Source organism: Guillardia theta (assembly GCF_000315625.1).
Source record: "Guillardia theta CCMP2712 unplaced genomic scaffold GUITHscaffold_47, whole genome shotgun sequence".
NCBI lineage: Eukaryota > Cryptophyceae > Pyrenomonadales > Geminigeraceae > Guillardia > Guillardia theta.
The window spans coordinates 144,996-161,347 of record NW_005434627.1 but is presented as its reverse complement, the minus strand read 5'-3'; the positions used below and the strand labels follow the sequence as shown (position 1 = coordinate 161,347).

Sequence of the window (16,352 nt, the reverse complement as noted above, 5' to 3'; positions counted from 1 at the left end):
CACAGTGAAAGTAGTCTTACTAGGGTTGTCAATGAAGATCAGTTGTCTTGAGTGTCAGCGGCAGCGTTCCACTCTGTAAGCTTCTCAGTAGAGCAATCAGAAGAGAAGCTCACTGAAGTTATCAGCGTTGAAATGCTCGAGACCAGAGACAGTAGACGGCAAGCCACCGGCGATGCAAGGAGACAGGACGTTCGATTGAAATGGAGCATATGAGGAGAGGAGAGGAGAGGAGAGGAGAGGAGAGGAGAGGAGAGGAGAGGAGAGGAGAGGAGAGGAGAGGAGAGGCGAGGCGAGGAGAGGAGAGGAGAGGAGAGTAGATTGGATGAGGAGGATTGGTGGTAGATTCATGGACGAGGGCTTCAAGCAAAGCAAGGGCAAGAGAGCTGTCTCACGTTTCACGCCAGCCACTTAAAGATCGTATTATCATCATCACTGGAGCCAGCAGCGGGATCGGTTGGTCTCCACTTGAAATTTTGCTGGTGTCAAACCTTGACTAAGGTGAGGCGACGGCGCTGAAGCTCTCGAGCTTGGGAGCGAACGTGGCCGTTCTTGCTCGTCGGTCAGTCAGTTGGGATGTCCCCTAGGACGCCTCTGCAAGATGAGTGTGATGGGAGCAGGAAAGAGAAGCTGGAAGATCTCGCGAGCCGCATCGACAAGGCGGGAGTGAGTCTCCTCGCTTGCTGGCTGCCCCTCCTGATGTCGAGGGGTAGAGCGGGAAAGCTCTTGCTGTGTGTGCTGATGTCACAAGCGTCGAGTCCATGCGCATGGCGGTCGCTCAAGCTTGTGAGTATTTCAAAGGCTCAGTATGGGGGCTGGTAAATTGTGCGGGTGAGTTAAAGGAGGGGAAGAGGACGAGGAGAGCTGAGAAACGAGATCAGGCGTGATGCACTACCAGAAGGTGTCTGACCTCGACGTCGAGTCCTGGAACCAGCAGCTTGACACCAACTGCCGGGGTGTCTTGAACTCAACGGTAACACATTGATCAAGGCAGCGATGCGCGTGTGAGACCTGCTCAGGCGGCGGTGCTGCCATCCATGAAGGAGGCGGGAAAGCAAGGTTGCTAGGGTTCCAAGCTTAGGAGCCTCGAGTGATGGCTCATGACAGGACACATCGTGAACATCTCCTCTGATGCTGGGAGGAAGCCGTTCCCAGGCGAGCTCTGAAAGCTTCTCCTGGTCCCGCTGAAGCTCCTCAAGGGCTGTGCGTTTACTCGGCTACCAAGCATTTCGTGGAGGCGTGGGCTCAAGTAGGTAGTTGTGCGTACCCCTCCGCTCACTTGCCTCGAGGTGCTCAGACAGGAGCTCGTCGCCTTCGGCATCAAGGTCTCTTCCTCCCCTGCTGCTGCTCGCTCACGCATCGCTCAGGTTACCAACGTGCAACCTGGAGACGTGAAGACGGAGCTGCTGATGCACACGAGGGATCCTTCAGTGAGTCTGATCGCCTCCTGCCCTCTCCTCACCCCCCCTGCAGGCCCTCGCTGAGTTCGGAGGAGATTCGAATCGTCAGATGCTCGAGGTTCCCACACCTTTCCCCTCGAGTCGTCCCCACCTCCTCTTCCCTGTCCTGCCTCCTCCCTCCCTGCCTTCTCACTTGCAAATCTGCGCAGAGTGGTGACGTGGCGGAGATGATCGCTTTCGCCATGACGCAGAAGGTGAGGGGGCGGTATGAGGGGTCGACTGCTCGCCTCATGCACCTGGCAGACTCACTGCGCCGTCAACGAGATCCTGGTGGAGCCAACCGAAGCTCCTCTGTGAGGGGAGGGCGAGAGGAAGAGAGGAGGGAGAGAGGATGGAAGAGGTAGAGCTCCAAAGTTCGTGTATGTCAAGCCTAGAATACATGAAGCGCCTGTCGCGCTGCGAGGGATCAGAAGATGTAAGTGGACTTGGCCCATGTCGCGCTATCCCACTGCTTCTTGTCATTGATCTTAGTCGATGAGTGCACCACCACCTGCCTCTCTTGTCATCCGCAACCTCCTCCACTCCTCTCCTCTCCTCTCCTCTCCTCCCACTCCTCTCCTCCCTCACCTTGGGCGCTGGGTTTGTTCCGCCTCCAACCATGTCGCGCAGCTGCTTCTGAGTCTGGTCTTGGGCCATGCTCTTTTCTCGCTCGGATAGCGACACTATCTTCTTGGGGTCCTTCATGTACCCCAGCTGCTTCAGGATTCTCTTGCCTTCGTCTGATGCTGGCCATTAGGATGCGCAAGCAAAGCAAAAGAGGAGGAGAAGGATAAGGAGGGGGAGGAGAGAGGGAGAGAGGAGGAGCGGGGGGGGAGAGGTAGAGGGAGGAGGAGGGGAGAGTGAGAAGGGAGGTTGGGACATGAACTTGACTGGGGAAGAAGAGGGTTGGTCACCGGTCTTCTTGAGTTCGTTGATTCGCTTCTGCTCCTCCCTCTTGGCTACGTCGCTCTGCATCCTCGAAACGAATCCCGAAGTTTCAAGAGCGGAAGAATCGTTCATCGAGTCGTAATGATAGGACATCTGCATATCAGTCAGACAGCATCCAGACCTGTCCTGCCCGCTTCACTACAATGCTACCAACCTCTCCAGTGAGCTTCTTGCTTGTAATCTCTCTTTTCTCTTCCCTCCCTCCTCTGTGATTCGCTTAGCCCTGCCCTGCCCTGCCCTGCCCTGCCTGCTCTCGTTCTCCCTGTCCCACCCTGCCTCACGTCCATCGACTTCCCCAATGTTGTACCCGTTTTTGATTCCTTCACTTCCCTTCTCTTCTTCCCCTTTCTATGCATCTTCTCTTCTCTTCTCTTCTCATCTCATCTCCCATCTCCTCTCCTCTCCTCTCCTCTCCTCTCCTCTCCTCTCCTCTCTTCTCTTGTCATCTCCTGTCCTGTCCTGTCCTGTCCTGTCCTGTCCTGTCCTGTCCTGTCCTGTCCTGTCCTGTCCTGTCCTCTCTTCTCTTCTTCTCCTCTCTTCTCTTTGTTCTTTTTTCCCTCCCCCCTTTTACTGCTCATTGAGGCATCTTTGAAAACCACCCACCCTCTCACAGGTATACCTACCCCCTTGTTATATCAATTCTATGCCTTATTTTGATGGTACTTCAGTACCCCCTACCCCCTTTTCTGTATTCATACGTTTTCGGTTGTGATCGACACCGGTACTTTCATTATGCTGATTCATAGGTAGGGGTCATAACCTCAGGGTGGGGGTACTTCAAGGGAGATAGAGGGGTACTGTATCCAGGGTAGCAGGATGAAGGGACCCAACTTCTCAACCCCACCCCCACCAATCAATACCCCTGTTTTTGATCTTAAAAGTAGGGGTAGTAAATGACTATCATGGATGATGTGAGGGACGTGACCTTGGGAATACGAAAATGCAGAGAGGGAGGGGGGGAGCGAGGAGAAGAGGACAGCAGGGCATGGCAGGATAGAGGGGAGGGGAGGGGAGGGGAGGGGAGGGGAGGATAGAAGGAGCAGAGAAAGTCAGATCAGAGAAGAGGGGAGCAGGCGCTGGAGTACACTTCGAAGACACTGGTTGGGTTGCTTCAAGATATAAAGCAAGGCCGAATGAAAGAGAGGAGGGCAAGAGGAGGGAGGGATTGCAAGGGGGTTGACTTTGAGCTTTCAGAGGAGGAGAGACTTGTTCTCGGAGTCGCGAGGGGGATGGCCCATACCATTCTCCTCCTCTTCTCGCAGCTATCTCTTGTTTCATCGGCTGTGAGATGGAGTGGCTCTCTTGGACCGACGTCAGTTCGCATCGCAGCTGAACCAGGTGAGCTGCTCCTACTACTACGCAGAGCTCTTCGAATGCGTATCCTCCCTCCTCCCTCCTCCCTCCTCCCTCCTCCCTCCTCCCTCCTCCCTCCTCCCTCCTCCCTCCTCGCTGTTCTGCCTCCTGCTCCCTTCCTTGTCTCCCGTCCTCCTCGTCTTCTACTGACTTCAACCCGCAGCCTCATCGACGGGTCTGCTTCTGGTCTCGCAGCATGCTTCTCTCTCTCCTCCTCTCGCGTCCTTTCAAGTCACCAGCGACAAGTTCGTGGTCGAGGTCAGCAACCTTACGAGCGACTCGCTCTACTTCTACGGCTTCGACGCCTCCGACGTGGCCTCGTTTCGCACCAGCAGCCTCGAGCACAAGCCCCTCCGCATCGCCTTTGCCTCCTGCGCGTGGACTGGGTCTCGAAGCAAGATCTTCTCTCGGATTGCGCAGCTTAACCCTCCTCCGCTTGTGTTCATCCAAGCGGGCGACCTGCACTACCAGAACATCGCAGAGGACTCGCTCGCTCGCTTCGAAGACGCCTACCACAAGGTTCACTCTTCTCCTACCCAGCGCGAGTTGTTCAGCAAGATGCCAAGTGAGCAAGAGAACATCTTCCCTCTTCCCTCCCCCTGCCCTGCCCTGCTCTCTTCTGCTCTCTTCGCCTTTCTTGTCCTCTTCTCCTTTCTCAGTCTTGGTTCTCATGTCTTCTCAGTCATCTACATCTGGGATGACCATGACTTCGGAGGGAACAACGCCATCGGTACCAGGTGTCATGCCCTGCCATCTCCTCTACCCCCTCGCCTCTCCCCGTCTCTCCTCTCTCCTTCCCTGCTCCCGCCCCCGCCTCTCTTCCTGTTCTATCTCCTCGCGTCCTCCTCTTTGCCTTCAGCATGACAAGAGCTGCAGCAAATCAAAACCAGCAGCGCTCGCGGCCTACCGCAAGTTCGTGCCGGCGAAGCTGGCGGAGGAGGCAGATGGAGGGGCAGCTGGGATATTCCAGGCGTACTCTCTCAACGGGGTGCGGGTGCTGGTGATGGACTTGAGGTCTCAGAGCACACCCGCTCACGGCTCCACCCTCGGCCTCCAGCAGCGCCAGTGGCTCCTCCAGCAGCTCGCCAGCTGGCGCGACTACCGCCTGCTGCTGCTGGTGAGCTCGAAGCCTTGGCTGGGGGTGCAGGGGCAGGACGACTGGAGTGGGTACGCGGAGGAGCGGCAGCTGATCTCCGACGCCATCGCGGAGTTGGGGGTGAGGAACCTGGTGATGGTGGCGGGGGACGCGCACATGCTTGCGGCGGACGACGGGAGCAACACGGACTTCTCGACGCTGTCGGGAGCAGCGCGAGGAAACGCCTCCTTGCGCGCAGGCTTTCCGATCTTCCAGGCGGCTCCTCTCTCGCAGTTGGGCTCGTCCAAGTCCGGCCCCTACTCGCACGGCTGCTTCGCCTACCGCTACTTCGTCAACCATCAGTTCGGCGTCATGGACGTGGACGGGGGCGACGCATCCTCGCTATGCGTGAGACTGCGAGGCTACCGAGACGACAAGGAGGCGGCAGAGATCGAGATGAAGGTGTGCGCAGACAGCGAGCACGGGCTGATGAAGAAGGGGACGAGAACTTCTCTCTCCGCCTCCCAGTGTTCCATCCCCTTGGCCCCGCCTGAGCTCGTGGGGACTCTGTTGGCTGGCATCATCCTAGAGGGCCTCCTCCTCCTCCTCCAGCTCTTCCTCTGCTTCACGGGCAGGATGAACTGCTGCTGGGAGTGCTTCGCTTCTTTGCAGAGTCTCCTCCTCCTCTTCCGCCGAGCCCCAACGTCTCACCCGGAAGTCAACTTCAACGAGCTCGAGGACGTGCAGGTAGAGGAGAAGGCGACGCAGAGGCGGCAGCAGGCGAAGGTGCGGCGGAGAGGAGAAGCTCGTTACCCTTCTGACCGGCAGCAGATGTGCGCGCTGGTGTTCCTCGTCCAGCTGGCCGCCGTCATCCTCATCGTCGTGCCCGTCATGTGAGGGAGGCGGAGGAGCTCGAGAGCTGCTGACGTCATCGCAGAATAATGGCCGCTCCTCACTTCTTCGAGGCGAAGCGGTACGCATGATCCGTCAAGGGCGGTCAAGAGGAAAGAGAGAGGGGAAGAGGGAGGAGCAGGAGCAGGAGCAGGAGGAGCAGGAGCAGGAGAGGGGGAAGGGAGGAGGGTGTGAGGGGGAGGTGTAGTCTAGTATAGAAGATTTTAACTTGCAGCCTTCACGGTTACGCTTAGGTTACACAGTAGAGCAACTAGCCGCTACTCGATGCCGTCAAGCTAGAGGAGGCGACTAGAAGAAGCAGCATCTCTCTCCCTCCCTCCCTCCCTCCCTGCGAGCCCCAACTCCTTCAGCCTCACTGCAGCGCTCCCTTCATAGCAGCGACATGCGCCTTGAAAGTCTCCGCAAGCATCCCGTCCTTGACAAGCTCGGCAACGAAGGCATCCACGTTGCTGCGGCATCCTTCAGCGAGGGTAGAGACGAGGACAAGAGAAGAGGAGGAAGATGGTTGGAAGAGAGTATGAGGACAGAGAAGAAATGAGGAGAAGCGGAAAGGGAGACGTAAGAGTAACCACAAAGGAAGGTGAGAGGAGGAGGAGGAGGAGGAAGGGGGAAAGGGGGGGGAAGGAGAAGGAGGAAGGGGGAAAGGAGGAGGAGGAAGGGGTGAAGGAGGAGGCACCTAGAGGCGTCAGGGACATCCAGGCTGAGATCCTTCAGTCCGACCACACTCCTCACCATCCCCTTGGCCAGCTGCGAGGAGCTGACGGCCCCGTCCCGAACCAGCGCCTGCCAGATCGTCAAAGGGAAGACTAGAAAACAAGCAGGAGGAGAGACGGAGAGCAGGCAGCAGCAGCAGAGAGCGAGAGGGGAGAGGGGGCAGGAGGAGGAGCGAACAACAGGAGGAGCAGCTGGGCAGGTCATGGACCTTGAGCAGGTCGATGGCTCGTGGCATCTTGGAAGAGCCTCCCTCCGCACCCTTATAGACGATCTTCTTGACGATCTCATGCCCGAAGTGAGGAGCGTCCAGCTCCTGCACGCACCGCACAGCCTCCTTCAGCTCCCCCTCTACGAAGTACTCCTCCACCAGCGCGTTCACGCTCTCCTTCAGCTCCTCCACCGAGTTCTTCGCCCCTGCTCCCCACACGTTCATTATCCTCGTGCTGCTGTGCTGCTCAAGCAGCGCCTTCACGCTCCCCGCTACTTCCTTCCCCCGCTCGCTCGCCACCAGCCTGTCTGGCACGAACGAGATGAAGTTGGGAGGAAGAACATCGTCCACGATCGCCCGCGCGATGAAGTTGGCGAGCAGCGCCGGGGCGTTGGGCGTGTCCAGCGACAGGTCGTCTAGACTCCTTAAGACAGCTATGAAACCCTCGAAGAACTGCTCACTTCCGTACACGCGCGTCATCGCGCTGAGAAGTACAGAAGCGCGCTCCCGCTCTCTGTTCTTCTTCTCCATCGCCAGCACGATCGTCCGCTTCACCGCCTCGTGCCCCGACCTCTTGGAGTTGAGCTCAGCCAGGGATCTCTCGGCCTCCACGAGATCTCCCGAGACGTAGAACTCTTCGATGATCTCCTTGACCTTGGACTTGATCTGAGTGACGGGGAGCGGCAGCGACAGCATCTCTCCCACTGCCTTTGACAGCTCAGGCCCCAACTTGGGGCCAGCGAGGTTGGGGATGGAGGCGAGCAGGGATTCGGGAATGGTTCTGTCTTCGAGGAAGTGAGCGATGAATCTTCCGACATACTCGACGATCTTGGGCACGTCGATGACCAAGTCGCTCATCTGCTTGATCAGTGACTCCAGCCCAGCTTCAACCTCGCTGGGCTCCATCGCACATCTCACACAAACGGATGAGATGAGGTCAGCGATCATTGTCCGCTCAGTCTCGCTCTTGTCCAGGGCAACGATAAGGATCCTCCGAACGAGCTCAGGATGCTTCGAAGCGTCCGCAAGATCTGTGACGGACTTGGCAGCGTCACGTCCACTTTGGCAGACGAGAAATTCCTCGACGATGAACTTGGCGTAAGTCTGGACCTTGTCGGTGCTTCCTTTCTTCCCGTCCTCCTGACGCTCCTGAGCCTTGAGGATCACGGCCTGCTCGAACGAGGGCGACACAAGGTTCTCAAACGCGAGCCAATCAGCCAGCGTCCTCAGTCTCTCGGGCGCATCCGGGACATCCAGGCAGAGGTCCGGCAGGCCCATCACTGAGCGCTGCATTCCGATGGTGAGCTGGTGATGATCGAAGGCGTCGCATGCCAGCAGCGCTTTCAAGAGAGTAAGAGCCTGCCTCAGCGCCTCCCCTCCCTTCTCTACCGCTCGATACACCAAACGCTTCACTACCTCATGCCCGAAGTGAGGAGCGTCCAGCTCCTGCACGCACCGCACAGCCTCCTTCAGCTCCCCCTCTACGAAGTACTCCTCCACCAGCGCGTTCACGCTCTCCTTCAGCTCCTCCACCGAGTTCTTCGCCCCTGCTCCCCACACGTTCATTATCCTCGTGCTGCTGTGCTGCTCAAGCAGCGCCTTCACGCTCCCCGCTACTTCCTTCCCCCGCTCGCTCGCCACCAGCCTGTCTGGCACGAACGAGATGAAGTTGGGAGGAAGAACATCGTCCACGATCGCCCGCGCGATGAAGTTGGCGAGCAGCGCCGGGGCGTTGGGCGTGTCCAGCGACAGGTCGTCTAGACTCCTCATCACCCTCGTGAAACCCTCGAAGAACTGCTCACTTCCGTACACGCGCGTCATCGCGCTGAGAAGTACAGAAGCGCGCTCCCGCTCTCTGTTCTTCTTCTCCATCGCCAGCACGATCGTCCGCTTCACCGCCTCGTGCCCCGACCTCTTGGAGTTGAGCTCAGCCAGGGATCTCTCGGCCTCCACGAGATCTCCCGCGACGTAGAACTCTTCGATGATCTCCTTGACCTTGGACTTGATCTGAGTGACGGGGAGCGGCAGCGACAGCATCTCTCCGATGGATTTGATCACTTCCGGTCCCACATCTGCCCCAGCAAGGTCCTTGACTGAGGCCAACATCGACTCCGGGAGAATCTTGTCTTCGAGGAAGTGAGCCATGAATCGTGCTGTGTACGTGGTCGCCTTGGGCACATCGATCACAAGATCTTTGAGGCTACTCAGAAGCAGTTCGACTCCAGCTTCAACGTCTTCAGGTTCGAGAGTTCCTCGTACGCAAAGGACCGAGATCAGGCCGGCGGCCATGTCTTGATCTTTCTCGCTCTTGTCCATGGCGACAGTGAGCATCTTCTTGATAAGATGAGGGTTCAGCCGAGGCGCCTTCAGCTCCTCGATGTACAGAGCCGAGTCGTGTCCACTCTCACAAGTGAGGTACTCATCCAAGATCATTGCTGCTGCTGCCTTCACCCTTGCAAGCAGCTTCTCATCGTCTGTCGCTGACATGGCTGGCACGGTTGAAGTCTTCAAGCGAAGGACGAGGCTATTGGCGCACGCTTATGTCGATGTGCTAAAGCCGCCTCCTTGAAGTTTCACGGGCAAAGTCGGCCCAATGAAGGAGGCGGCAAGAATGAAAGAGGAGGGCAATAGAACGCCAGATCAATCACTTGAGGGAGAGGGAAACGAGAAAATATAAGAAAGAAAATACAAGAAAGAAAGAGAACAAAGGAGAGAAGGAGAAACTGGAAGAGAGAAGGCTGCAAACGGAGCTCCTCTGCCTCTTATGTGAACGAATTGCCAGTCCAACCCTGCCCACAACAAACGTCAGCAAACCCACCGCATGCAGGGAAACGACACCCAGGTTTGCAGCATGAAGAAAGGTTATTCAATGGGAAGATGATGATAGATGAGGGAAGGGGACCATGCCTTTCGATACGTTCATAGACAGCTAGATGCAAAGATTATACCAGAGGATCTGCGAGCACAACATGCAGCGAAACGACAGCAATGTTCAGCAGGGAATGCAAAGAATGGAAACAAATGTAGTAGAGAAGGGAGCGGAAACCATCGCATTGGAGCGATGAGAAACAACAGAATCGTACAGGAAAAGAAGAGAAGCTGAGATCGAGGATGAATGTTGAAATCCAAAGGAAAAGAAGTACAGGGGCGGAACAGGAAACATTCCAAGGGTCAATGGCATCAAAACTATCAAGTCCTTAGGGGAATCAGGCTAAATTCACTAGACTCTTGAGATGTGATTGAGTAGAAGACAGAGTCTGTGAACAAAAATTTGATTCTGAAGGAAAAGGAGCGGATAGAGGAGGAGAGGAAATTAGAACCGGTCGGCCTATGTGGGCAAGGACCTGCAGCTAGCTACGAGGCATGAGGACAGGGCAGGAGCAGTCGGGAAGGAGATGTTGCGACGATGCTCGTTAGCAGGAGCAGGAGCAGGAGCAGCGGCGCGAGCGGCGGGAGGAGGGGAGGGGATGGACGGACGAGGGCAGCGGAGGGGGGGCGCATGCCGCTCTGGGGAAGTAAAATTGTTTTAATGATCTTATTGTACCGGTATCTATATTATTTTATTTAAAATACGTTTGCTCTGCTGCGAAATGTATTTAATGCTCTCAATTTTATACAATGGTATACACTACCAGGATAATTATTTTATCAAAGTTAAAAACTATTGTTATCCATTTGTCTCCAGAACCCAGCTTCTACGATACAAAAAGTGGTATCTGTGGGTGTATTTTTCTCTATTGTAAAACATAAAAGATATTTTATTTTGTACCAATGAACAATAGAGCTACTTCACTTTTATCTATCGGCCTCCGGAACTCCTCATCCCCGCTATGACATTTAACGTTACAAAGACGTTGGACGGTTGGCTCGTTACATTAATCGTTACAACACTGAGAAACCGTTGCAGCAAGAGGCGCTGGAAGCTGAAATTGAAAACTAGGGGTGGGGTCATAAATGAGATGGTGTGGAGGGTGTTTTTCCTATAGTTTTCATCTTTGATAAACAGGGTGGGTGGTATAAATCTCGGGTGGGAGCTCGGGGGGTCATCTGGTGGGATTCTGCGGGACGCAAGGCAGCAAGTCATCGGGAATGAGTTGATGTATGGGGGTAGGGGTGGTGTATCTGGGGGTGGGGGTATAAGATATACGGGTCATGGAAAGATCTATGAGAACAAATGGGACCTTTTTCAAGTAAAAAGTAGGGGTACTTAAAGGGTATTTGAGGGTATACATATTTTTGCGGGGGCGATGATCAAATCCTGGGGTGGGGTAAGACAAGTCAGGATTGCAAGGGGTGTTTGGCCAGATGGTGTGTTGGGGGTAGTGCTACAGGAGTATGCTGTAACAAAGGAGGGGTAGTGTTCAGTCTCGTTGGGAAATAAGAGACGCTGTGTACAAATGGGAGGGTGGGTACATGATTTGGCTGGGTGGAGGGGTCAATTTTCCCTATTGCTGTGATGTCTCAACATGGTGGGGTTATAGGGAATCTGGGGTGGTAAAAGATTGATATATAGTTGGATGGGTGGGGTGAAGGAAAACATTGGGGTAGGGTCCCATACCAGGGGTGATCACCATGACCCTAGGGTGGTCATGGGGGACATTGGCGGCGGAGCAGAGAATGGAAGGAGGGAGGGAATACTGGGAGGCGGTAAGGGTAGAGGCAAGGATGTGCAGAAAGATATCAGCGAGAACATGAATCAAGATAAGGAATCGACAGCAAGAAGATGCTAGATCGTGGACTTCTAAGGTTCCGATGATTACAAGATGCTAGAACAACGGGGAAGTCAAAAATGATGATGGAGATTGCGAAGTCTATAACCTGATCATGTTTGTATGATGGAAGATTCAGGCTAGCATACGTTTATAATGATTGCCATACGTATGCATGTTATTGTCGCCTCATCTTCACGTATTTTGCCCACTTCACTATCACCTCCCGTTGTTCCAAGTCAAGCTCCATTTGTTCATTGTAGCCCTCTGTAACAAATGAAACATGCCGGTGTGCTATGCAAAATCATCTTTACTAGTATACACGTAAAACATCTTTGATTGTGTTTTGTGACATCAAAAACGCATATCCCATCTGCATGAAGCTAGAATGCAGGGCAAACAAATCTCGTCGCTGGTGCAAGACTGATCGTGGTGCGATAGATGCTGGCTAATCGAGGTCTCGCCAGCGCGTTAAAGAAGAATCTTGTTGGATCAAAGAATGCGATCTCCTTGCAATTGGCAAGAAGCATGGCTGTCAAGGTGAATGGTGACAAGGGACAGGTAAGACCAATTACTTTCACATTTCCCTTCAGTATTTGGGGTTGACATGCATGCATGCTTGAAACTTGTTGTAGTTGTGTGCTTTCAAACAACTTTTTCGTTTGATCATGACATACTGTGAACTTCCTCAGGTCGAGATTTCTCCTGTTCAGTGCTACAAGACCGACGGGCCTTCACTGTGGGTCGACACAACCAAGGAGGAGGTGATGGATTCGCATGTAACATCTTCGGTCGATGAAACGTATTGCAGGCCGTGCAAGCCCTGCGGGACATCACGACGATGAGAAGGTGCCCCCTTCCGCCAGCAGCATCATGCGGCTCATGCGGCTCGCAGGCTCGAGATCTCTGCGGATCTTATGTACAAGTCTCAGATTATCAAGGGGTTCTGCCATCTTTACGACGGACAGGTTCGCTTGCTCTCCATGAGATGCCTGCTGACTTGCTCTGTGTAGGAGGCAGTAGCGCTCGGTATGAACTTGGGCTCAACGAAAGATGTACTCAACGTCTGGTTGAAAATCTTTCCTGCTCAAACCTCGCCTCAGGACCATATCGTCACTTCCTACCGTGATCACTGCTTCCAGTACATCCGTGGTGATTCTGTCAAGGTGCCACTGTGAGGCGCAATCGTGGAGTGACTGACATACCCATCAGCGCATCCTTGCTGAGCTCACGGGTAGATCTACTGGTTCAACCAAGGGAAAGGTAACTTGCTGAACCTGTGCTTTTAGCCGCATTGTGAGCTGACGCCTTGCTCGCTTCCAGGGCGGCTCCATGCACATGTACTACCCCAAGAACAACTTCTGGTAACCAGCAGAGTTGAGTATGTTCTCAGTTCTCAAAGTGATGTAGGGGAGGAAACGGCATTGTAGGAGCTCAAGTTCCACTCGGTACATGGATAATCCGGGGGTCGAGTTGGAGGCCTTGTTGTTGTTCTGTGCAGATGTCGATCAAGAGGGCCGTGTTTTGTTGTGTTGCTCTGTGCAAATGACAATCAAGGGGCCTGCGGTGTTGTTCATGCTGAGAAGGAGGAGGGATGAGGAGAAACCTGTCCTTGACGGTATTGGCGTTCCAGGGGCAGGCTTGGCACTTGCTGCCAAGTACCATGCCAACAAGGGCATGGCAAGGTAAGCCAAGGAAAGAAATAATTGGTAACGGTTGAAAGAGACGATCAGGGGTGAGGTTTCATCCAAGGCCGTCAGTTTCACGCTATATGGCGATGGTGCGGCCAATCAGGGTCAGGTAAAACTTGAACGCCACGGTTGCAGAGAAGATTGGTGACGTCATCGTTTCCAAGGTGTTTGAGGCGATGAACATGGCATACCTCTGGAAGGTATGAAGTTGAGGAATGCAGTGTGAAGATAAGTGATAGGGCTCGTCCCTCAGCTCCCTTGCATCTTCGTGATTGAAAACAACAAGTACGGAATGGGAACATCTACTTCCAAGGTACTGCTAAGGAGAAGGGATGTCGTTGAAGCTAACTGGTGATCAGGCTTCTTCGAACGAGGAGTTCTACAGGCGCTACGATCCTCTTCCAGGCATCAAGGTCCTTCTCCTCCCTCATCTCGCGCATCGCCGATTCTACCTCAACAGGTGGATGGTATGGATGTCTTCAGCGTCAAGCAGTGCTGCAAATTTGCCCGTGACTACTGCTTGTCGGGCAAAGGTGGTCCACAGCCGTGTGAGGTGAAGGCTGATGGCGTGACCCAGGTCCCTTCGTGCTGGAGATGAACACCTACCGCTACCACGGACACTCCATGTCTGACCCTGGCCTTACCTACCGATCTCGTGAGGAGGTCAGCGGCATCCGCAAGGAGAGAGATCCGATCGACAGGCTCAAGCGCATCGTCACCGAGCTCGGTTAGTCTCGGGCAGCCGGAGCTGGAATGTGCTCACTGACTTGTTCAGGCTTCATGACCGATGCTGAGATCAAGGACCTTGAGAAGAAGGTGGCCTGCCACCCCCTTTCCCTCCCGTCTCCTCATCTTTTGCAGGTTCGCGCTGAAGTGGATGAGGCCGTCGAGTTTGCAAAGGTATCTGAGGAGAGGAAGGAGGATGCAGAGGTGGTGCAAGTGACCGGCTTCGTTTCAGACTTCGCCTGAGCCCGAGCTCAAGGAGCTCTACACTGAGGTCTTCGCCAAGGAGCCGCTTCCCTACATCCGCGGAACTGGTGAGGTTCTAAGCTTGAAGGTCTTGAAGCTCACTGTAAGCAGACGGCATCTACGGGCATGGAGTGTGCGAGTGGGCGCGCAAGTAAGGGGAACAAGGAGGCAGATCAGTCTGAGTGCGGATGGAGAAACGAAGAGGAAAGCGATTGATCATGATTCAACCCTCACGCCATTCCTCTCCCCACTGTACACAGACGGTCGATGCCCTCTGACCTTGCTCCTCCTCGTCAGGTCGTCAGCTCCGATCGCCTCGCTGCCTGCAGTTCGCAAGTCACCGTAGGGACATTGAGAGGCGTTTCCTCTGCATCGCATGTAGCCCATCCCTAACTGCCAGCGCTCTCATGTTTTACAGCACCAGCGCGCTTTCAGGGCTTGTTCTTCCCGTCCCTCAAGGAGGCACGCGGAAAGAACAGGTGCTGTCGGGAGCGTAGCATCAGAGCGGGCAGGTCGTTCGTGTCCCGATCCTTCTTGCCTCCCTTGCATGCACAGGAAGAGGAGGAGGATGGTTGATACCTTGCCTACTGCCTTGGGGCTCCGAAGGCTTCAGGCATTCGCTCGACCGAGTACCTTCTTTGTGCGATGTACCTGGTGGAGAGTCAGAAGAAGGAAGAGGAGAGGGGGGGAGGTAAGGCAGAGGGCGGGACTGACATGATCGGAACTCCCGGGACCTTGCGGATCCTCCTCTTCAAGTCTCGATCGCACGTGGCTACTATATAGCATCGCGCCTGCTGGATCCTGCTCGACTTGTAAGAGCAAGTGACAACGCGACATGGCCGTACCGCTCCATGATACAGTCGTCCGCGTACGTTCCCTTGTGAGTGCAGGGCAACCGCTCAAATCGCGGATCCTGTGGGAGAATGAACATCACAACCTACCTGTCAAACTGCTTTTCCTCCCTTCTTCTTCTTCTTCTCCTCCTCCTCCTCCTCCTCCTCCTCCTCCTCATCATCATCATCATCATCATCTCACCTTGGCGATACGCAGAGCTACTCGGTACTTCTGCCCTAACTTCTCCAGCTCGGCGATGACGCAGTCAGTGATGTAGATGGTGCACTTGGCGTAGAGACAGTCCATGGAGGCCTTGATCGGGTCGAGCTTGTTCTGTATCGAGAAGTTGATGAAGTTGGTATCGAGGATAACGTGGTAGGGAGGGCCAAGCTGGCTGTTATAGGAGAAGAAGAGGGCAGAGGGAGCAACGGTCACTGTCTTAACTTCGGGCTCGTCAGGGTTAGCCTTCTTCTTCTTGTCAGCATCTCGCTTCTTGACGATCAGACGATCGTCCTTGGGGTTCAGCATCCTCTTGACCTCCGCAAACCTTCTCGTCTTCCTCGCCTTTCCCATCTTGCTTTCAAAACTCTCGGATGTTGGTGATGGGTGAGTTTAGTTCAAGAAGCCATCGTCACTTCAGTTTCGCGCGCAACCTGAGGCTTGATCATCAGCATCTTCATAGTTTCAACAGCACAGGAGAGGCAGCTCAGTACAGGCAACCAGCACACGCTCGTATCGCCCTACAATTGAAAAGTCCCTCTGATCTTTCCCTCAATCACGCTCCTGTACGTCTCCTCTCCCCCCCTCTCGTCTCGTGTCATCTCCCGCGTCTCCATCCGCTCCCTTCCTCCTCCCTCCCGCCTTGACGTTCCCCCCCTCCCCCCTCCCCTCCCTCTCATCCCCCCCTGCCATCCATTTACTCTGCCATTTCGCACGTGCGGCAGGTTTACTGAACTAACTAACCAAACTAAAAGGTTTGGATCAGTGTAGTTTAGAACTCCGTGTAGTTTAGAACTAATCCACTGCCCCATCGGAACAAAGAAAAATTTTAATGGAGGGAGGGAGAGAGGGAGGGAGGGAGGGAGGGAGGGAGAGGGGGAAGGAGCCAGCGAGGGAGCCAGCGAGCCAGGGAGGGAGGGAGCGAGGGAAGAGAGGGAGGGAGGGAGGAGAGAAAAGGAAGGATGTTGAGATGGGAGAGCGTAAGAGGGAAATGGGATGCAGGGGAGAGGAGGAGGGAGGGAGGGAATACCACAACGAAAGCACTCTTTCGTCTGACAATTGCTTCAGGATGACCGGAGAGGAGGGAGAGAAGGAGGGGGGGGAGGGTGAAAAGGAGGGGGAGGAGGATGAGCGAAACAATGCGCATCCTCACACACAACAGCATGAAGGCGAGGCGGCGGAGCATGAAGACTGGAAGGATCAGGTGGCGACGTCCATGTTGGATGTCACAGACCTCGGTAAACGGCTCTCCGCTCCCTCCCTCCCTCCCTCCCTCCTGATGGC

The 16,352-nt window shown here is 54.9% G+C and overlaps 6 protein-coding genes across 6 annotated transcripts; 3 read left to right on the top strand and 3 right to left on the bottom strand.

The window, feature by feature from the left end:
• Positions 1-31: 31 nt before the first annotated feature.
• GUITHDRAFT_110683 (hypothetical protein) lies at positions 32-1,754 on the top strand (the record flags this gene model as incomplete). Its single annotated transcript, XM_005830191.1, has 14 exons — positions 32-75; positions 126-189; positions 405-453; positions 499-559; positions 618-663; positions 711-828; positions 879-970; positions 1,017-1,056; positions 1,197-1,246; positions 1,299-1,322; positions 1,365-1,427; positions 1,471-1,515; positions 1,607-1,651; positions 1,701-1,754. 14 exons carry the CDS (start codon positions 32-34, stop codon positions 1,752-1,754), a joined length of 795 nt encoding a protein of 264 aa, XP_005830248.1.
• Positions 1,755-1,799: 45 nt separating this feature from the next.
• GUITHDRAFT_153306 (hypothetical protein) lies at positions 1,800-2,480 on the bottom strand (the record flags this gene model as incomplete). The annotated part of the gene is made up of 3 exons (XM_005830190.1): positions 1,800-1,947; positions 2,025-2,176; positions 2,351-2,480. 3 exons carry the CDS (start codon positions 2,475-2,477, stop codon positions 1,864-1,866), a joined length of 363 nt encoding a protein of 120 aa, XP_005830247.1. The 3' UTR covers positions 1,800-1,863.
• Positions 2,481-3,613: 1,133 nt separating this feature from the next.
• GUITHDRAFT_140586 (hypothetical protein) lies at positions 3,614-5,709 on the top strand (the record flags this gene model as incomplete). Its single annotated transcript, XM_005830189.1, has 5 exons — positions 3,614-3,722; positions 3,901-4,302; positions 4,420-4,474; positions 4,614-5,598; positions 5,644-5,709. The coding sequence occupies 5 exons, from the start codon at positions 3,614-3,616 to the stop codon at positions 5,707-5,709; spliced, it is 1,617 nt and encodes a 538-aa protein (XP_005830246.1).
• A 384-nt stretch (positions 5,710-6,093) lies between these two features.
• Positions 6,094-8,752, bottom strand: GUITHDRAFT_73273 (hypothetical protein; the record flags this gene model as incomplete). The annotated part of the gene is made up of 3 exons (XM_005830188.1): positions 6,094-6,507; positions 6,647-7,300; positions 7,757-8,752. 3 exons carry the CDS (start codon positions 8,750-8,752, stop codon positions 6,094-6,096), a joined length of 2,064 nt encoding a protein of 687 aa, XP_005830245.1.
• A 3,042-nt stretch (positions 8,753-11,794) lies between these two features.
• On the top strand, positions 11,795-14,236 carry GUITHDRAFT_95428 (hypothetical protein; the record flags this gene model as incomplete). The annotated part of the gene is made up of 20 exons (XM_005830187.1): positions 11,795-11,916; positions 12,048-12,119; positions 12,167-12,204; positions 12,251-12,323; positions 12,369-12,410; positions 12,459-12,521; positions 12,568-12,618; positions 12,679-12,719; positions 12,766-12,803; positions 12,989-13,040; positions 13,089-13,155; positions 13,211-13,246; positions 13,300-13,359; positions 13,406-13,459; positions 13,507-13,579; positions 13,624-13,773; positions 13,822-13,862; positions 13,908-13,946; positions 14,005-14,083; positions 14,127-14,236. Coding segments are annotated over 20 exons (1,235 nt in total), but the record flags the coding sequence as incomplete, so codon positions are not given.
• Positions 14,237-14,599: 363 nt separating this feature from the next.
• On the bottom strand, positions 14,600-15,422 carry GUITHDRAFT_110678 (hypothetical protein; the record flags this gene model as incomplete). Its single annotated transcript, XM_005830186.1, has 4 exons — positions 14,600-14,666; positions 14,730-14,816; positions 14,861-14,928; positions 15,051-15,422. 4 exons carry the CDS (start codon positions 15,420-15,422, stop codon positions 14,600-14,602), a joined length of 594 nt encoding a protein of 197 aa, XP_005830243.1.
• Positions 15,423-16,352: the final 930 nt, after the last annotated feature.